This window comes from Papio anubis, chromosome 1 (assembly GCF_008728515.1).
Source record: "Papio anubis isolate 15944 chromosome 1, Panubis1.0, whole genome shotgun sequence".
NCBI lineage: Eukaryota > Metazoa > Chordata > Mammalia > Primates > Cercopithecidae > Papio > Papio anubis.
In genome coordinates, this window is record NC_044976.1 from 182,063,164 (window position 1) to 182,085,480 (window position 22,317).

Consider the following 22,317-nt stretch of genomic DNA (forward strand, 5'->3'; position numbering starts at 1 on the left):
AATGAGTTACTCTTTGATGATAAATACAAGTATCCATTTACATTTATTTATTTTCAACTTTTTCTGAATACAAACATATGCTAGCTGTTTTTAAAAAGTGCCATTCTAGAAATGTGTAATTTAAAAATTCATGAACATCTATCTGTTAAGTATGTGCAAAACATTGAATGTAGAAATACTATGGTAAGTAAGACAGATAAATATTCTCTCAGCTTTGTTTTCAGTCTATACTAAAAATATACTTTTTAAAAAGTGGATACATACCTTTTAATACTTTCTTTCATCAAATTCTAAGACATACTTTTTAAAAAATGCCCTCTGATCTACAGATGTATCTTTTAATTAATGGTATGGCACAGTTTAACTGGATGGTTTTTCTTTCTCATTGATACATAAAATCAATAGTATCTTAAAGTCAATGAAATACATCTTGATCACCTTTTCATTAGTATATATAACTCATTATATAAAATTCATTTTTCATTTCTAAATAGTTTTTTTTTTTTTTGAGATGGAGTCTCACTCTGTCACCCAGGCTGGAGTGCAGTGGTGCGATCCCAGCTCACTGCAGCCGTCGCCTCTTGGGTTCAAGTGATTCTTCTACCTCAGCCTCCCAAGTAGCTGGGATTACAGGCACCTACCATCACACTTGGTTAATTTTTGTATTTTTACCAGAGACGGGGTTTCACCATGTTGGCCAGGCTGGTCTCGAACTCCTGGCCTCAAGTAATCCACCTGCCTCAGCCTCCCAGTGCTGGGATTACAGGTGTGAGCCACCACCCCCAGCCTAAATAGTATCTCACTGCATGGGTATAAGATCATTTATACAGGTAGATACATTTAAGAGTTTCCAAAGATCAAAGATTTGGAGTAAAATAGGGCAAATACATAAAATAATTCAAAGAGTAATTTTCCACAACTGATTTTTTTCCAGCAGCTAATTCATTTTATGTCTCATTTTATAGTCACAAATCCAGAACCTACTAAAAATTAAAATGAAAAATATAAAATTGAATTCTATAAACACAATGATTATAAAACATATTTCCAAAGGCTTTTTCATTTTTTCTTTTTTTTGAGACGGAGTCTCACTCTGTCGCCCAGACTGGAATGCAGTGACGCAATCTCGACTCACTGCAAGCTCCGCCTCCTCCCGGGTTCAGGCCATTCTCCTGCCTCAGCCTCCCGAATAGCTAGGACTACAGGTGTCTGCCACCATGCCCAGCTAATTTTTGTGTTTTCAGTAGAGATGGGGTTTCACCATGTTGGCCAGGATGGTCTTGGTCTCTTGACCTCATGATCCGCCTGCCTCAGCCTCCCAAAGTGCTGGGATTACAGGCGTGAGCCACCATGCCCGGCCTTCCAAAGGCTTTTTCTTAAGAAAAGAAAGTAATGTGGAAGGAATAAAAAAGTTCTTGAAGGTTTTTACATACAAAGATCTTTTTGGTTAATAACTCAGATTTTGGGAGACTTGATTTAAAAATGTCAAAAGAAAAAAACAGTAGTACCAAAATAATAAACGTGGCTGGGTGCAATGGTTCACACCTGCAATCCCAGCATTTTGGGAGGCTGATGTGGGAGGAATGCTTGCGCCCAAAAGTTTGAGACCAGCCTGAGCAACACAGTGAGACTCCGTCTCTATAAAAAATTTAAAAATTAGTTGGGCATGGTGGCACATGCCTATAGTCTTAGCTACTCAGGAAGCTGAAGCAGGAGGATCCCTTGAACCCAGGAGTTTGAGGCTGCAGTGAACCATGATCGCACCACTACACTTGCCTGGGCAACAGAGCGAGAACCTGTCTCAAAAAAAGAAAAAAGAAAAGAAAATAATAAAGTTAAAAAAAATGTCACCAATGATTCTTAAGCAAATCATTATTAGCATTTTGGTATATTACTTTCCAATCTTTTTTTGTTATATTTTCTCAATATTTGATCACAAAAATTTTCAGTTGTAAGACTGAAATGAATATTTATATACCCATCACCGAGCTTGCCATTAACTTTTTATTACATGTGCTTTATCACTTATTCATTCATCCTTCCAAACTTTTACAAGAGTTGAAATTGTACTAATATAAAATTTTATGTCCTTATTAGAATAAGTGCATATAAATAGGCTCAAACTACTACATTAGTCTGTTAAAATAAAAACAATCAACCCATTTATATTGCTAGCAAAGACATTCAACAAACCACAGGAAGCAGTAGTTCCTTTGCTTGTTTTTTAAGTTCAAATTCAGGTTTGGATATAGAGAATAACAACTCCATAAGCGTCATAAGGTCAAGGGGTAGAGATACATTGGATAAGTTTTTTTTTTTTTTAGGTATTCATTATTCCTCTTTTTCAATATTTACATTAAATTTCAAAAGAGGATCTTCAAAAATAGGAACAGCATTTGACCAAGCTCACAGGTAGAACTGTAAACACAACTTTACTTACTTTGTGATGACTGCCAAAATGATTCTGTATATTGACTAGATGATCTGGTGGCTTTATCTAAAAAATAAAAAACAGTACACTACAAATAATATTCAACTTTTAAACTGCACATTTTATAAGACAACAGTGAGAAATTAATAAAAAGAGCAAAAATATTCAGATAACTCCCAGGTGGTTAAAAACTTGGATGCATAATTTATTTTAAAAAGTTTCTAGGCTGGGTGCAGTGGCTTTCACCTATAATCCCAGCACACTGGGAGGCTGAGGCAAGCGGATCACCTGAGGTTAGGAGTTCGAGACCAGCCTGGCCAACATGGTGAAACCCTGTCTCCACTAAAAATACAAAAATTATCTAGGCGTGGTGGCGCGTGCCTGTAATCCAAGCTACTTAGGAGGCTGAGAGCAGGAGAACTGCTTGAACCCGGTAGGCAGAGGTGCAGTGAGCCAAGATCGCACCACTGTACTCCAGCCTGAGCGACAGAGTGAGACTCCATCTCAAAAAAAAAAAGGTTAAAAAAGTTTCTAAAGTATCACGTCACATCTAAAAAATTAGATAATAATCACTTAAAAAATTGTTATGATACCGAACATGCCACAAGGTAATGAGATAATAAAACCTTTGAGTTGAGAAACATTTTGTAAGTTTACAATAGTGGATCATCTTGAAATCATCAGTATCTAGTTTTGCTTTAAATTTTTATTGCAAGCGGGCAATATTTTTGTATACTCTTTTTCTTTCTTCTTCTTCCTCTTTTTTTTTTTTTTTTTAAAGACATGGAGTCTCACGTTATTGCCCAGGCTGGTCTTGAACTGAAGGGATCCTCCTGCCTCAGCCTCCTCAGTATCTGGGACTATAGGTACCTATCACTATGCCTTGCTTTCAGTCTACTCTTCTTAAAAACATATAAAAGTAGAATTTTTATATGTTTTTAAGTAGAAAAGTTTCCATATAAAAGTAGAATTTATAACTAAATTAGTTTAAAAGTGATCAGGTTGCTGTTTTGGAAACAGACACATTGACACAAAAAGGTGAAGTGGCCTTTTTTTTTTTTTTTTTTTGAGACGGAGTCTCGCTCTGTCACCCAGGCTGAAGTGCGATGGCACGATCACAGGACCCGGGGTTTATGTACTTCCAAATAGTTATGCTGGTAGCAATGGCAGCAAACTATTGGCTATATAAATGGTTTAATTAATCTCTGATTTTTAGAGCTTCATGTAACACGTATGAACACTAGTAATAGCACTTAGTGTCTACTATGTGCCAGGTAAGTGTTTTGCATATATGAATTAATTTAACACTCACAACAATCCAGATGACGAGACTGAGGAACACAGAAGTTAAATAACTCTCTAAGGGCAAACAGCTAAAAAGTGAAGGAATGGAACCCAGGAATTCTGGCTAGACACTACCAGCGTGTTACAAATCTCCATTTCTATATCAAGAATACATAGGAAAAATGAGGAAGGGTGGGAAATACACAGAATGCCAAATGCCCATCAACCGGCTTATAATGCCAGGCATGGTGGCCCACACCTATAATCTCAGCACTTTGGGAGGATGAGGCAGGAGAATTGCTTAAGCCTGGGAGGTCGAGGCTGCAGTGAGCCATGGTCGCATCACTGTACTCAAACCTGGGTGATAGAGCGAGATCCTGTCTCAAAAAAATAAAAAACAAAAACAAAACCAGGTTATGTACTTATTTTTATTTTATTTTGTTTTGTTTTGTTTTTTTTTTTGAGACGGAGTCTCGCTCTGTTGCCCAAGCTGGAGTGCAGTGGCGCGATCTCGGCTCACTGCAAGCTCCGCCTCCTGGGCTCATGCCATTCTCTTGCCTCAGCCTCCCGAGTAGCTGGGACTACCGGTGCCCGCCACCAGGCCTGGCTAATTTTTTTGTATTTTTAGTAGAGATGGGGTTTCATCGTGTTAACCAGGATGATCTCTATCTCCTGACCTTGTGATCCGCCTGCCTCAGCCTCCCAAAGTGCTGGGATTACAGGTGTGAGCCACTGTGCCCAGCCTTATGTACTTATTTTTGAAGTGAAATGATGAAGTAAAGAATAGGAATTACAGGTCAGGCATGGTGGCTCACGCCTGTAATCCCAGCACTTTGGGAGGCAGAGGCAGGTGGATCACCTGAGGTCAGGAGTTTAAGACCAGCCTGGCCAACAAGGTGAAATCTCGTCTCTACTAAAAATACAAAAATTAGCCAGGTGTGGTGGTGCACACCTGCAATCCCAGCTACTCGGGGGGCTGAGGCAGGAGAATCACTTGAACTTGGGACGCAGAGGCTGCAGTGAGCCGATATCACGCCACTGCACTCCAGCCTGGGTGACAGAGCGAGATTCCGCCTCAAAAAAAAAAAAAAAAAAGAATTGGAATTACAGAAATTTTAAGGAGGTGGTGAGGGGAAAGTGCAGGACTAAAGTATAAAATTACTCATTATTTACAGAGTTTACAAATTTGTTTAGCATTATCTTTTTTGGGGGGGGGGATCTTGTTCAACATTATCTTAAGCCTCAAACTGGTATTTTTCTCTCTTTAGTCTTTAGTCAACTCTTTCACTGAATGAACTTAAATTCACATAAACAATCAGAACTTGTTAATTAATAACTTGGTTTGAATTTGAAAATCCAGAGATAAAGGTAGTTATCTAATTAAATGAAAACTTCCTAAAAGTAACACTCCAGATAGTGTTGTCAGTTCCAATGGCAATGTGATTAGTTTCTCTATAAAATTCAAAAACAACAAATTACTCTTCCTTTGAGCACAAAAATATCTCATTTTCCACAAATATCAAAAAAAGCTAAAAGTGATTTGTTTAGATATCATGACATATTAATCAGATCTATACATGAAATAATTAATTTTAATAAATATTAAAAGAAAAATTCACTTTTTATAAAGTAGTAATAAAAATTTGAAAGTTTTTTTTAAAAAGCAAATTCATGGAATACCAAAGATAGTTCTATGAGAAGAGTCACATGTATATAAAGCAACGTTACCTCCAGATTCATCAGAATCCCTGGATCTGGCCTTAACAGTAGTGACACTGCTCTGAGAGCTGTCTTGATCATCTTCTTCAGTTTCTCCTAAAGAGAAGTAAACAATATACTAGTATAGTCTTATTTTAATGCTCAAAAGATCTGAATTTTAAAAAAACAAGCAAGTAATTTAACATTAAGAGAAGGCTTTTAGGTTATCAGATACAGATCTGCTGTTTGTTTATCATGCTTATTATTTTGAATCCCAAAGTTCCAAATGAACTAAAATTTAGCTCAATTTGTGTTCTCTGGGGCACATAATACTTTCCTAAACAAATATTCACAGTAATATCTAAAAAACTATATTCTAAGCCTTTAATGTGGAGTCAAAAATGAACAGATGAGCATTAAACAGTGGAAAAAGTTTATGGGGAGGAAAACTACATATAATTAGTGTGTAGTTAAATTCAGATGTGTGTTTGTGTGTGTGTGTTGGTGGTGGAGGGGTAGTGTACACACACCTGCACACATTCTATTATGCAGGTGACCACCCTCAGATTATGCTGGGCTTCAACAAAAACTAAATTTTACTCCTGTACTTTTCAAACATAAACTGATTATAAGAATTTGGAAAACTGATTATTTTAATACTATAATAGCAAATATTACCTTTGCTTAAAATGAACCCAAATAGACAAAAGATGCTTAAAATGTAAGGCTGTCATCACTCATTCTATCTTTCCTATTATTTTTGCCCAGTTAACAGTTTAGATAAGCATGAATTTTTTTTCATGAAGAAAAATACATTATTTTCTGTTCTCACTTTTTTAAGAGATGGGGTCTCACTATGTTGCCCAGGCTGGAGTGCAGTGGCTATTCACAGGTACAATCCCACTACTGATCAGCACGGGAGTTTTGACCTGGTCCGTTTCTGAACTGAATGGATTCACCCCACTTTAGGCAACACGGTGGTCCCCCGCTCCCGGGAGGCCACCATATTAATGCCAAACTTAGTGCAGACACCCGGTCGGCATAGCACACTACAGATAGCCCAGAACTCCTGGACTCAAGTGATCCTCCTGCCTCAGCATCCTGAGTAGCTGGGACTATAGGCATGTGCCACAGTCCCCGGCTGTGTTCTCACTTAAGTATCTATCAGAATGGCTTCTAATGTAAAGAAAAAGACTTCAAATATATATTGTATGATATTTAAAAATAAAATACCTTCTTCAGAGAAATTGACCTTCTGTTGGACACTGGTGGCTTCTAGAAGAGAAAAGCATACATCAAATATTAAACATATAACATCAAAAGTTAAAGCTTAGAAATAAACAAAAGCTTAGGAAAAAAAGTTAAAGCTTAGGAATAAAAAAAGCATCTCATTTAGGAAAATGAACGTAAGGACACATTAAATACATTCTTTTCCTGTTAAATCACTAAGAATTGGCCGGGGGTAGTGGCTCATGCCTATAATCCCAGCACTTTGGGAGGCCGAGGTGGGTGGATCACTTGAGGTCAGGAGTCTGAGACCAGCCTGGTCAACATGGTAAAACCCTGTCTCTACTAAAAATACAAAAATCAGCCAAGCGTGGTGGTGCATGCCAGCTACTCGGAAGGCTGAGGCAGGAGAACAGTTTGAACCTGGGAAACAGAGGTTGCAGTGAGCCGAGATTGCGCCACTGTACACCAGCCTGGGCGACACAGCAAGACTCTGTGTCAAAACAAACAAAAAAAGGAAATGAAGTGCTTAATTTTCCTTCAGTCACAGGTCTATTTTTACTCTAAAATGTAACCTTTCCAAAAAAACATTAAATTCTACATTGAGAAATATTCTAGTGTGTATAGGTTTACTATATTCTCATTCTCTTATTTGCCAAATCCCCTGTACTCCCTTTAAAAACCAACTACACTAACTGGACTGATGAACCAGTTCTTTAGGGCACTGGTATATCCAAAGAGGAGGAAAGGTAAAAAAAATTCTCCTTCCGGCGGGTCCATGTACATCACTGTTTTCCAGAGCAACAGAGAATCTGAACAAAACTAAATAAGCAAAACACATCAAATAAACTTGGAACATAGTATTTTTACATGGACTATTGTGAAATTAAAAAAAAAAAAAAAAGTGAGAAGTACCCAAATGCAAGTATTGCACAATTGGGTTAAAATATCACTGAAGGATCATATGTAGAGAAGTAGCGTGATTTAGACTTCTTCAACAAAACTGAGAATATTTCAGTTTTTAGCTCTACTGATTTTAACCTCAATTTTCTTATTAAAAGGGACAATAGCATTATAGAAAGCAACTGCCAACACACTGTATGGTGAATTTGAAAATATTTCTTTTAAATCCATTTAATTAGATTAGTATAATACTAGTCAAGCTTTGAGTTCCACTGAAAATACTTCCTCTTGTCAGTGGCAAGTGCAAATTAGTATCTGAAATATATTTGCCAGCATTTTTTAATTAAAAAAAAAAAAAAAAAAAAACTAACCCAGAGAAAACTGCTGATAACACCATGTTACTCTTAAAGAGCTAGACTCTGGTGTATTAGGTACTACTTTGCTCTAGGTTCCTTAGGAACACTGTCCTTTCTTTTTCTCTTTTTTGAGGGAGAAAAAGGAAAAGTCAAAAAAAAAATTTTAATTTAAAATAAGAGATGGGGTTTCACATGATGACCAGGCTGGTCTCAAACTCCTGGCCTCAAGAAATCCTCCCATCTCCTAGCCTATAATCCCAGCACTTTGGTCTCTTAAAGTGCTGGGATTACAGCCATGAGCTACACAGCTGGCCAAAAATTTTTAACTAATATTTCCATTCTACAAAAAGGTATTGTTCTCTTTTTGAAGTTTTATTCTCTAAGTGCATAATTATTATAGTACTTCGTATTTTTGTACAGCAGTTTCACTTTGTTCATTTATGTAACTATTCACATAGCATGCAAATACAAGATGCTTTCTTAATCAATAATCATATTTTTGTTATTATCTTAAAATGCTAAGTCCCTAATATTTGCATGATACTATTTGGTTTTCAAAAAACCCTTCACGAATGTTATCTGATTCCCATCTCATCATAAGGGAAGATTTTCATAAGTAAGGTTCATAGATATCAAGTGACTTGTCTAAGGGTATAGGACTAATGTAATAATAAAAAAAGCTAGAAGACCACAGGCTCTTTTGACTTTCAGTCTATTACAATTCTACCACCTCATCAGTCTTGTTCATAATAGCACATAATAAGCACTCAATAATTTTTTGTTTGTTTTGAGACATGGTCTGGTTCTGTTGTCCAGGCTGAAGTGCAGTGGTGTGATCTTGGCTCACTGCAACCCCTACCTCCTAGGCTCAAGCCATCCTCCCACATCAGCCTCCCGAGTAGCTGTGACTACAAGCACATGTCACCATATCCTGCTAATATTTGTCCTTTTTGTAGAGACAGGGTTTTGTATGCCATGTTGCCCAGCTGGTCTCGAACTCTTGAGCTCAATAATCTGCCTGCCTCGGCCTCCCAAAATGCTGGCATTACAGGCACGAGCCACTGCGCTCGGTCAATTTTTTGAATAAATGAATAAAGAAAAGGCTGATAGCTGAACTTTTCCTAATATGAGAGGTTCCAACAAACTTCTAAGTGTAATTCATATAATACAGTAGGCTTTACTAAAGTCCCATTTATATTTCAGTGTTATGTTTTACATAGTTACTTTAAAAATTAGAAGGTAGACAAAACCTCTTTAACTACGGCTGAATGGATTTTAGAATCTATAATAATGGAAAGGATATGTTGGAGATTTACATCCATTTGTTGAGCTATCAGAACAGTATAGTACATAGTACAGTAGTATGACTAGTACAGTAATCCCTCCTTTTTTCATTTGATAGGCATGTTTTATCTGTGCACATTTGAAGATATGTTTTATTTCTGTCCACAATTGAAGCTCCAGGTCAATTTGTCTAGAGCCAATTCACTTAATATTTAATCCTCCATATACCAAGTTGCCTAAAATTCAGTCTGCTTTTTTCTATTTATCCATGTGTTATCTAATTAGCATGGATGGTTTAATAATTATTTTTTAGCCAGCTTACATAAGGGAGCTCCCCATTTGAAGTATCTAATAAATCATGGATTCTATCCATTTTTCAATACTTTTCAGACTTCTGGATTTAATCTAGTGACTAAAGATCATGTTTTAGAATTCTATGTTCCTGACAATAAATATTTATCAATAGTATTCAAAACAGGAATAACTAGTTATGCAATGCTATCTTGATCCCATCACTAAAACCAAAAAAAGTACTATTTGGTGTTTTATAATCCAATAATATCTATGAATTAGAGATCTTAAATAATAATAATCCCTGTAGATTTGAAGAATAATCATTACTGAATCAGGTTATCCATTATATTGGCTACAGATACGTTTTAAAACATAGTTTTCATTCTGGTAAACAAAGCTCAAGAAACCCAAGCCTGCTATGATTTAGAATGTCATTCTAAAAATTATTTAATGTCTCAGATAAAGAATCATGGCTAGTGTGAGACTACTGTCTGTAATATAAAGGACTTTAATTTCTCATATTGCATGCTCTCTAAAGGCAAAATAATGTCTATTATAAAGCAAACTGTAGTATTTGCAAGTCTCCGTCCTCATCCTGCCTGCTATTCATCCCTCAAAATTCAATCCAAATGTCATTTCCAACTCATAAAGCTGCCTCAACCTCTTCCACTGAGTACGGTGCTTCTCGTCTAGGCTCCCACAGACATGTATCACTATTTAGCACTTTAAAAAAAATGATTTGTAAACTTGTTTTTCTTTTCCATTACCTCACATACATCTAAGAGGTAGAGGAAAAAAAAAAAAACCGAATGGCTATTTATGAGCCTAGTATTTAGGTCAGTCACTGACATAAAGAAGGTGTTTAAAAATGTTTGGCCAGGCATGGTGGCTCATGCCTTGTAATCCCAGCACTTTGAGGTGGAGGCTGCAGTGAGCGGAGATCACGCTACTGCAACCCAGCCTGGGTGACAGAGTGAGACCCTGTCACAAAAAAAAATTAAAAAATAAAAATGCTTGTTCCATGAATAAAATATATTCTATGATTACAGAATAAAGTCTGTTAAGTCTAGACTTTTGCTAATATTTCTCATACTATGATTAATGTTACTTAGCAACTTAAGAAAAAGTCTAAAATTAGTGCTCAATAATTAGATTACCTGCAAAGTTTTAAACATTCTACCTGTTTTCCCCTTTTTACCCAAGCTGCACATAATGGAAATAAATATTTAAGTGTGACCTGATGATGAATCAGTAGCTATGACTACATAAGCTTTAATTTCATTTCCCTCTTTTGTTATTCAGCTACCTTTATTTTAAACTTGGCTGCTACACATGTAGAAAGTTAAAGCATTAGATTTTGTTTTTTGTTTTTGTTTTTTTTTTTTGAGACAGAGTCTCACTCTGTCACCCAGGCTGGAGTGCGGTGGTGCGGTGTCGGCTCACTGCAACCTCCGCCTCCAGGGTTCAAGTGATTTTCCTACCTCAGTCTCCTGAGTAGCTGGGACTACAGGCGTGTGCCACCACGCCCGGCTAATTTTTGTATTTTTAGTAGAGACGGGGTTTCGCCATGTTGGCCAGGCTGGTCTTGAACTCCTGACCTCAGGTGATCCACCTGCCTCAGCCTCCCAAAGTGCTGGGATTACAGGCGTGAGCCATTTCACCCAGCCTTTTTTTTCTTTTGAGACTAGGTCTCTTTTTGTTGCCTAGGCTGGAGTGCAGTGGCACAATCTCAGCTCACTGCAACCTCTGCGTCCTGGCTTCAAGTGATCCTCCAGACTCAGCCTCCCAAGTAACTGGGACTATAGGCACATGCCACCACACCCAGCTAACAGTTGCATTTTTTTCTGTAGAGATGAGGTTTCGCCATGTTGCCCAGGCTAAATTTCTGGGTTCAAGTGATCCACCTGCCTGGGCCTCCCAAAGAACTGGCATTACAAGCATGAGCCACCATGCCTGGCCTTAAAAAAATACTTTTTTAAAAAAGGTATTACTCTTCCCAATGTTCATATAGAAGCTTTGAGAATTAAAATCATATTTTGAGCAAAAAATCCTTAATATTAAAACATTATTGAGAAACTCATAAAGGCTGTGGCTGTAACAAATATATAGACAAATGGTAATAACTAAACCATGCTGTTTAAGAAGGTGTTATATTTTCCAATAACCTCAACCAATTAGGAAAAGCTACTTTCAGAAGTCCCAGGTCTTTATGTTTGTTTTAAGATAGACCACTTAATAGTCATCCCCTCTAGTGAAAACCAAGCACTAATTGTGCCACTTTCGATTTACTTTCTGTTACTTGGCCAGTTTTTAAGGAATTCAAACCTTAGGTACAACCCAGCTTTTTACAACTTACAAAATTCCCTAGTTATTTTGAAAGCCCAGGTGCCAAAGCATCTACATTTCTCCTGTAGATTTCGCTATTCCTAGAGATTTGTGGGAGGTACTTGGTGTGTGGAGCAAAGGCCACTCAAAAAAATATAAACTTGGCTTACTTTGTGCTTTGTCTGGGGACAGACGTGAAAATATAAATAAGACCACTGTGCTTTCTCAAAGGAATACTGGATAGAACACAGGAGTCATTGTTTCCTTTCTTCTTTTTTTTTTTTTGAGATGGAGTCTCGCTCTTGTCGCCCAGGGCGTGTGATGGCACGATCTCGGCTCACTACAACCTTCAACTCCCGGGTTCAAGCAATTCTCCTGCCTTAGTCTCCCAAGTAGCTGGGATTATAGGTGCCCACCACCACGACTGGCTAATTTTTGTAATTTTAGTAGAGATGGGGTTTCACCATGTTGGCCAGGCTCATGTCGAACTCCTGACCTCAGATTCTGTCCACCTCAGCCTCCCAAAGTGCTGGGATTACAGATGTGAGCCACCACGCCTGACTTGTTTCCTTTCTTCTTGTGCTCTAGGTACAACCTAGTATGGAGTGTTGTAATAAATATATGTTCAGGCAAGTATGTAACTTCTGAATTTACTCTGACAACAAACGACCATTTGGGTGATTTGTCGTCTTTATTCTTGCCATCACTATAAATCAGGGGTCAGCAAACTTTTTTTTATAAAGGACTAAATAGTAGATATTTTAAGCTTTGTGAGTCACATAAGGTCTCTGTTACATGCTTTGTTTTTTTTCAGGAGTGTAAAAATTCCTTCTTAGTTCATCGGCTGAATAAAAAGACTGTAGGCCAATTTCACCCAGAAGCTGTAGCTTGCTGACCCCAGGTACAGATAGTTTTAAGACTATCTGCTGGGCATGGTGGCTCACGCCTGTAATCCGAGTACTTTGGGAGGCCAAGGAAGGTGTATCATTTGAGGTCAGGCGTTCAGGACCAAACTGGCAAGCATGGTGAAACACTATCTCTGCTAAAAATACAAAAATTAGCCAGGCATGGTGTCATGTGTCTGTAATCCCAGCTACATGGGAGGCTGAAGTCGGAGCATTGCTTAAGCCTAGGAGGTGGAGGTTGCAGTGAGCTGAGATTGCACCACTACAGTCCAGCCTGGGTGACAGAGCGAGACTGTCTCAAAAAAAAAAAAAAAAAAAAAAAAAAAAAGACTATTCGATGCCAATCATGCTTTTGAGAATACAGTCAAGAGTGGGGCAGCAGGAGGAGAGAGCAAAGAATAGTCTGGTGTTATCATTAGTATTCAAACTCCACGAATCGCCATTTCATATACTCCAAGGTGTACTAACGTTACTATAAAGGAATTGAAGAATGTCATTCTTTGTTTTATTTATTTATTTATTTATTTTGAGACTGAATCTCGCTCTATCGCCCAGGCTGGAGTGCAATGGCACAATTTCGGCTCACTGCAACCTCCACCTCCCCGGTTCAGGCAGTTCTCCCTGCCTCAGCCTCCCAAGCAGTTGGGATTACAGATGCCCACCACCATGCCTGATTAATTTTTTGTATTTTTAGCAGAGACAGGGTTTCACTCTGTTGGCCAGGATGGTCTCAAACTCCTGACCTCAGGTGACCCACTTGCCTCGGCCTCCCAAAGTGCTGGGATTATAGGCATGGGCCACCGTGCCCAGCCTCATTCTTTGTATTAAACCCACAGAAAATGACTTTAAAATGAAAATCTCTTTTTTAAATTTACAATCACAGAAAAAAATGAATTTAAATAATATGACAATTTCAGACAATAAAAAACAAAGTTTTTATTACAAGGTGCTCATAAAAATGATTTTTAAGTCTAGCAAAGAGTGTTAGGTTATTTCAGCTCCAAGTTATCTTTTTTAAAAAGTTTTTTTTTTTTTTTTTGAGACAGAGTTTTATTACTCTTTTTGCCCAGGCTGGAGTGCAGTGGCGCAATCTTGGCTCACTGCAACCTCTGCCTCCTGCGTATAAGTGATTCTCCTGCCTTAGCCTCCCAAGTAGCCGGGGTTACAGGTGCGCAGCACCACCACGCCTGGCTAATTTTGTATTTTTAGTAAAGACAGGGTTTTGCTATGCTGGCCAGGCTGGTCTTGAACCCCTGACCTCAGGTGATCCACCCGCCTTGGCCTCCCAAAGTGCTGGGATTACAGGTGTGAGCTACCACACTTAGCCTAAAAAGTTTTTTTAAGTATCTAAAGAAGTGGCCTGAACTTAAGCGAAAGATGAATTAGAAGAATGTGCAATGATTTATAAAGAAAAATGAAGCGTTTCCCTTTTGGCTCATCTTCAAATTTAGAAAAAAATTAAAATATAAAAAAAACTAAAGTCCAATGACATTCAGTGTAGATTCATTTAAAACCAGAAATCGTAGTATGTCATGTCCTACAGCCAGAGAGACACTGAAATGAATTAAAACCAGTTCAACAAACATATTATAGCAAAGGGCACTGAACTTACTATGAACAAAGTATCAAATTCACTTTCTAAATCAAGAAAGGGCTGCCGTGCAGTCGCTCATGCCTGTAATCTCAAAACTTTGGGAGGCCAAGGCAGGTGGATCGCTTGAGGTCAGGAGTTCGAGATCAGCCTGACCAACATGGTGAAAGCCCATCTCTACTAAATATACAAAAATTAGCTGGGTGTCATGGTGGTCATCTGTAATCCCAGACGCTTGAGAGGCTGAGGCAGGAGAATCACTTGAACCCAGGAAGTGGAGCTTGTAGTGGGCCAAGATCACGTCATTGCACACCAGCCTGGGTGATAGAGCAATACCCTGTCTCGAAAAAATAAAAATAAATAAAAATAAAAAATAAAAATAAAAATCAAGGGAAAGACTGGGTGTGGTGGCTCACGCCTATAATCCCAGCACTTTGGGAAGCCAAGTGGGGTAGATCACAAGGTCAGGGAGTTTGAAACCAGCCTTGCCAACATGGTGAAACCCTGGAGTTTGAAACCAGCCTGGCCAACATGGTGAAACCCTGTCTCTAATAAAAATACAAAACAAGTAGCTGGGCGTGGTGGTGGGCACCTGTAATCCCAGCTACTTGGGAGGCTGAGGCAGGAGAATTGCTTGAACCTGGGAGGTGGAAGTTGCAGTGAGCCAAGATTGCACCATTGCACTACAGCTTGGGTGACAGAGCAAGACTCTGTCTCAGAAAAACAAAAACGAAAACAAAATAAATCAAGAGAAAAACCTTAATTGGTAAGTTGATATCTTTTTCCGAATAGTGTGAATTTAATGAAGACTAGCAAGGACTACATTGATTTATTAAATGTTTTTATATGAATTTAAGCAATAATAGAGGCATAACTACAGACAACAAAAAACAAGGCTATTTATGGGAGGTCCTAGTCATAGGGACTATGTCCCCACAAGCTGACATAATAAATTAGTATTCTCAAGCCAATGACTAGATAAGTATACTCTTGTATTCTATTAATCTAGACCCTTAAAGAGGCCCTATAAGAATTAGAGATAGGGTTGGGTGCAGTGGTGCATGCCAATAATCCTAGCACTCTGGGAGGCCAAAGTGGGTGGATTGCTAGAGCCCAGGAATTCAAGACTAGCCTGGGCAACATGGTGAAACCCTGTCTCTATAAAAGATACAGGAATTAGCCAGGCATGGTGGCGCATGACTGTAGTCCCAGTTACTCCAAAGGCTGAGGTGGGAGGCTCAGTTAAGCCTCCGGAGTAGCTGGGACTACAGTGGGAGGAGGAGGTTGCAGTGAGCCAAGATCATGCCACTGCACTCCAACCTGGGTGAAAGTGAGACCCTGCCTGGAAAAAAAAAAAAAAAAAAGAATAGAGATAAACGAACCTAATTCACTCATTTTAGTATTTTCATTTGTTTTGTAGGTCAAATCTGCAAGAGACATAGCAAGAGAATGATTAGGGCTGAAAAGGAAATGCATCATATGGTTCTTTACCACAGGTTCATCAACAAAGCCTTAGTAGATCTTTACCACTGGAATACTTAATAGGATAGTCAACGATCTATTGAAATAAATCAACATAATTCTTTGTTAAAGAGAATGGGAAGCTACAGAAACCTAATGTAAAGATAAATACATTTCCCTTTCAGTTCCCATGATAACGCATCTTTAAGAGCCCAAAAAACAATGAAAATGAAGTAAAAGTAGACTGGAGTAACTTTACTAGTTTTCTTCATAGTCATGAAATCAATTTCAGGGCAATACTTTTAATCATTTTAGTCAAAAAGATAACTGAGGGAGGGATATTTTGTCGTCCTGTGCCACGGAGCTCCATCTTGAATTTTCTGTTAGCAGTATACTGGAAGAATAAAGTCCCTGACCATAGTTTAAAATCATCATAGTTAACAGAAAGAATCACAGGAATATATAAAAAAAAATCTCTTTAAAAAAGGAAGCTCTTTATATATGAATATAGAAATATCTCTGGTATATATGTTAAGTAAAAATAAACAACAAGAAAGTGCAGAAAAGAAAGCCAGGTGCCGTGGCTCATGCCTGTAACCCCAGCGCTTTGGGAGGCTGAGGTGGGTGGATCACTTACCCAGGCGTTTGAGATCAGCCTGGGTAATATGGCAAAACCCCATCTCTACAAAAGAGACAAAAATTAGCCAGGCGTGGTGGTGCATGCATAGTCCCACTACTTGGCGGGCTGAGGCAGGAGGACTGCTTGAGCCGGAGAGGTTGAGGTTGTAGTCAGCCCTGGTTGTGCCACTGCACTCCAGCCTGTATGACGGAGTTAGACCTTGTCTCAAAATAATAATAAAAAAAAAAAAAAGACAGAAATGAGAGTTTATAAGGCCAAAATTTATGTTACAAAAAGGACAAGATAATTTTATCCATGAATTTCTGTGACTCTCCAAAAAATATAAACTGACAACATTGGTTGCTTTTGATGAAGAGACTGGCTGGCTGAAGAACAGAGGGGCAGGGAGCCTTTTTCATGTATATTGATAGTAACTTTTGAGTTCTGAATCATATGAATACGTGTACAACCATATTTAAAAACAGAATTGTATTTATAGAAAAGGTAAGCCAACAGACAATAGAATTGTATTTACAGAAAAGGTAAGCCAACAGACAATCTCTTACCAGATCGTGGGTATCTTAGAGGGGGTCGACATAAGCTGATTGCAAGATCTTCACTCACCGCTAATACAGGAAGAGAAAACATTTAAAAATATATAAAATGTGAAACACACTAGCTTTATTATATGATAATCTCTTATTTATTCAACAAAGGTTTACAGAGCTTTTATTTATGCTAGAGGAGCAGAGACAAGTTTTCCAAGTGACAACTATTGTGAACTAGTGATGACAATGAACGAGAGACAAGTTTCCTGCCATATAAAATTTATAGTCTTGACGGAGAAATTTGCAATTTTTCTCAGCAAACTGTAGCTGTAGAAAGGAAAGAAATACTAAATAAAAATATTCTAAATTGCTCAGTTAAGAATCAAAATCTGTATTATGGCACCAACTCAATTACCTATTCCATTTGTGATAGACCCTCATTGTGGATTATTTATGGAATATTTTAATTTTAGGCTTAACATCTTGAGACTTAATACACTCATTCTAACTATTTAACCTTGTATTGAAGAAATGCAAGTTAATTTTAAATAAAAATGTTAATGTGGGCCAGGGTTCATTTCAGACCCTCTCTAGTTCCATAGCATTGGGTTAGTGGAAAAGCCGATCCTATTAAAATGTTAATTTTAGTCTAGAAAACCACCTATAAAGGTATATTTTCTCCAACTACCTCAATAACATATTCTAAAACCAAATATTTACCAAAATTTGGATTATATTATGTTTTGTTTCATTCATCTGCATAAAAAAGCTTTATGTCTTATCTCTGAGTTGCAAAAACCACATTCTGGAACTTTGACGTTCCCCTTAAATATTCCAGCTCTAAGATTCTATGAAATATCTATCTCAGTATTTCACATATCAAGTATTTAGAACTTATATCAATATCTTTAAAAATAAATCTTTCCAGCCTAGGCAACATACTGAGACCCTGTCTCCACATAAAATAAAAAAATTAACCAGACATAGTGGTGTGTGCCTGTAATTCCAGCTATTTGGGAGGTGAAGGCAGGAGGATGATAGCTTGAGTCCAGGAGTTTGTGGCTGCAGTATAACTGCACTGCACTCCAGCCTGGGTGACAGTGAGACCTTGTCTCTTTAAAACAAAAACGAAAACGAAAACCCTGCACACGTGATAATAAAGGCAAATTTTAGTTCCTGTTACTCCACATATTACAACTACCTTTCTCTTTTTCTTCTCTGTACTTCTAGCCTTTTCAGGTTGAACTAAAAACTAAACCTCAAAATCTGTTTTTGGTTTGTTTGCTTTTACTAAGCTACATTTAATCAAACTTACTCTACAGACATTAATCACTACTTCAGTTCCCATCTTTTCATTTAAGAAGCATTTCCTGTATATGCTACTATATACATAGCCCACGTAAAGTACTTGAATAGGGTACCAGACAGAGGTATGAGAGAATAAAATATTAAGTACCCTTCTTTGATAGGAGGCTCCCTCACTTGTCTGCTTTTGTTCACCACTGCACCCTCAAATCAAAGCATGGAGACTGGCACAAAGTAGGTGCTCAATAAGTGTCTGGAGAATGAATGCTCTAACTACAGTAGCTAGAGAAGCAAATGTTCATGATAAAATAGTAAGCATTTAAGAACAACTATTTATGATTATTCAGCTAGAAACCACACTAGTAGAACAAAAATACCCAGTTAACTTTTGGAAAAATAAATAAAATTTGTCCTAATATATTTCTGGATTACAAAATTAGTGTCATAATTTCCAGAAAGGAATGAATCTGGCCATAGGAGAATAACTGTTATGTAGGTATATATGACCTGAATTGATAAACAACCTAACGGCTATTTTAAGTGAAAACAACTCAATTATGGAATTTCAAACAATGAGAAGATTTCAAACTATATTCCTGTTCTGAATTAATCAACATTTTTCAAGTTTTTCAATAACAAGATGACCAAATGATGTATTTTTACTATGTTTTTTTTATAAGGTGGTCCTTTGGTTTAGGTCTTTATTCTTTTTTTTTTTTTTACACGGACTCAGGCTCCACCACCCAGGCTGGAGTGCAGTGGCAGGATCTTGGTTCACTGCAACCTCCGCCTCCCAGGTTCAAGCGATTCTCTTGCCTCAGCCTCCTGGGTAGCTGTGGTTACAGGCGCCCACCACCACACCTGGCTAGTTTTTGTATTTTTAGTAGAGACGGGGTTTTCACCATATTGGCCAGGCTGGTCTCGAACTCCTGACCTCATGATCCGCCCACCTTGGCCTCCCAAAGTGCTAGGCTTATAGGTGTGAGCCACTGCACCTGGCCTAGGTCTTTATTCTTAAGGGCATCTTTGCATAATTTTCTCTCAGACCACACCGGTAGCCTTACATACAATTATAGCACTGTTTTGAATATCAAAGTTAAACTGAATGTCTATCATTCTATGAGGAAGAAGGGCTTATCTTTACCTTAAACTTATACTTAAAGCAGTCCTCCATCAAAGAGTGACTCCATCTAAATAATTTCTCTTAGACTTTATAAGCATTTAATAATTCCCTAAACTCTCCTTTCATTAAGAGGCATGGGATGGGAATATGCTAAGTATTAGATGTAGTATAAAAGCACCTTTTAGAGGAAGAAAACCCTGAGTATCTCAAACCTCTCAAAGACAGACATATTCTTATTTCTAGTAACAGTGAATGCACAGTATGCTATTGATACAGTCCAAGTAATCTACGTACAGATTCCATTTAATCTGTCACTTACATTGGTAAACATTTTCAATTTCCATTTATAGCATAAGCTTCTTGAGAAGAAGGATACACTTAAGCAAAATGTATGTTTATTGTGGCACTTTTCACAATAGCAAAAACTTGGAACCAACCCAAATGCCCATCAATGATAGACTGGATTAAGAAAATGTGGCACATACGCTGTGGAATACTATGCAGCCATAAAAAAGGATGAATTCATGTCCTTTGTAGGGCCATGGATGAAGCTGGAAACTATCATTCTTAGCAAACTATCGCAAGGACAGAAAACGAAACACCGCATGTTCTCACTCATAGGTGGGAATTGAACAATGAGAACCCTTGGACACAGGATGGGGAACATCACACACGGGGGCCTGTCATGGGGTGGGGGCACGGGGTAGGGTAGCATTAGGAGATATACCTAATGTAAATGATGAGTTAACGGGTGCAGCACACCAATATGGCAGATGTATACATATGTAACAAATCTGCACATTGTGCACATGTACCCTAGAACTTAAAGTATAATAATAAAAACTTAATCCATTTTAAACAGAGGACAGTATGACATATTCATTCAGTTGACATTTAACAAACTTTACTGAATAGCTAGTTATGACATGAGAGAATGATAGTGAGGCACTTGGAAGATGAAAGGGCTCTGGAGAAGACAAACCTGGGTCTGAATTTCGGCTCAGTCACATACGTGACCTTACAGAACTGTCTTAGCTTCTCTGTGCTTCAGTTTTCTCTTCTTTGAAATTGGTATAGTATCTATCTTACAAGGTTATATGGGTGGCTGGTACTCTTGAGTACTCACATGTCTGCCCTTGTCTTTTCTTTACACATACTTACATTGCTTACTTACTTCAATGAACATTTAAAAAGTTGGTAGGTAAGGAGATAAACAAAAAGTCAACTCTTCTTACCTGGAGCCTCTTGTATGCTCCTGACAGTTTTCTTTGAAATCGTTTGGCTTAAATCAGTTTCGGAAGATGGTTCATCCTCTAAAAAACAGACGTAACTAGAGTTAAAATTCAGAATATATGACCTGGGAGATAATGGCACAGATTATGCATTTTTGTAACAATACATATGCAAAAATGCAAGAAATTCATTTCTTTAGAAACAGGTGGTTAGGTTTACCAAAACTTAGGAATTAAATTAGTCAGAACTCCTCTTGGGACAGAATACAACTAATTCGTTAGAATGTAATAATATTTGCCACTGTTGTTTTACAAAAATATATTACTTCAGAAAATCAGAAAGATGGGGTAGAGAGTCACAAACGATGTGGAAGAATGCAGAAGAGTGAAAATGTTTAGATCCTTAAAGATTTAATAAAATAGGGGTAAATTCTTTACTTGTTAAAAAAATGTTAGCCTATATAACTGCACTAGGCTCTGTGGGACTCAATACAATGTAACATATTTATTGCCTGCCTTGTGCAAAGCATTCTTCCAGGTTCTGAAAGATACTGAATTAAACCAAGTACTTAAATTACTATCAAATATATATGATAGGCTCCTTGTCTGCAAAAACTTTGTAATCTTAAAAGAGATAAAACACACATATATATGGGCTAAACTGTCTTGAGTTGCTACACCCAAAAGTAACTGACACAACTTTAACATAAAGTTGCCAAAATCAAGTCTTCAAATCTGTCAGTACCTTCACGAGTCAGCAGGTAAACTTGCAGCCTATCATCGTGCTGTAAGCTGAAAACCCACTCCTCCGCATATCAATAGTCTACCACAAACTATGTCATCCCATTGTGACTCAGGTTCGCTGATTTTTACCTCACAGGTGCCTTACGTGGGACTAACATGAAACTTCATCTGTGACTCAGTGTTGGGTCCCAAAATGGGGGCGCAGGGTGGGAGAGGATAGGTTAAGGAAACTGATTCACCTATGACTTACCTAACACTATACATTCACTCTGTCAGCATCCCTTTTGTCCATTTAGACGAAAACTAATTAATAGTCTTGTTTTTCAGGTTGCTTTGTCAGCCTGATTTGCCAGACTACTTGAGGTTACAGTGACGGCCACCAAGGTGGCAGATTTTTGGCAGGGACCACCACACTGGAGAAAGAGCAATCAGCTCAAGTTTATCAGACACTGGGGAACATGAGTTCAGGAAAAATGAGTTACCCCATTTCGGTGTAAGTATTGGGTGAGGTCTCAAATCAATTAACTAAACTCAGCAATCCCTCGAAATGCCCACTCACAAAATTTCTCCTTTCTCTCTCCCCACCTGGGTGGGGAGGGAAAACGACTGAAAGGTTAGATCCTCAGCTGGAGACTCTGGCCTGCCAGCGTTAAAAAAGGAAATGGAAGTGGTTTCCGTAGAAACATCCGCAGGGTAGACGAAACCAAAATGAAACCGAACCTGGAGTAATTCGCTGTCCCCTCGTGAAGGCCTGCAGAAAAAGGCAGCCCTGACTCCCCTAAATTGATGCCCGATGTTGGGCAGAGCGCCCCAGCCCTGCCCGGGTCGCTCCATACGACCATCTTTCCACTCCTTGGGTCGGCGCTTCCTTCCCCGCTGCGGGTCAGGGTGGCCCTTGCACGGCGACACACGTCCAGAGGGAGCTGAGGAGTACCCAGTACCCAATCCCAGTACTTAGTACCCAGGCGGGGATGAGCTCCATGGAGG

At 38.3% G+C, this 22,317-nt stretch overlaps 1 protein-coding gene across 6 annotated transcripts in view; it reads right to left on the reverse strand.

Annotated features, from left to right (window-relative positions):
- Positions 1-22,317, reverse strand: part of TOR1AIP1 (torsin 1A interacting protein 1) — a 46,772-nt gene that overhangs the window by 23,029 nt on the left and 1,426 nt on the right. For 4 of the 6 annotated variants that reach the window (XM_031658076.1, XM_031658075.1, XM_031658072.1 and 1 more), the window contains exons 2-7: positions 20,590-20,667; positions 16,945-17,004; positions 15,681-15,725; positions 6,647-6,688; positions 5,444-5,530; positions 2,441-2,497 (exon numbers count right to left, since the gene is read on the reverse strand). In XM_031658076.1, coding sequence (XP_031513936.1) covers positions 2,441-2,497; positions 5,444-5,530; positions 6,647-6,688; positions 15,681-15,725; positions 16,945-17,004; positions 20,590-20,667 — 369 coding nt within the window. The remainder of the gene's footprint in view (positions 1-2,440; positions 2,498-5,443; positions 5,531-6,646; positions 6,689-15,680; positions 15,726-16,944; positions 17,005-20,589; positions 20,668-22,317) is intronic. The other 2 variants (XM_031658073.1, XM_031658070.1) reach the window with 1 other exon arrangement.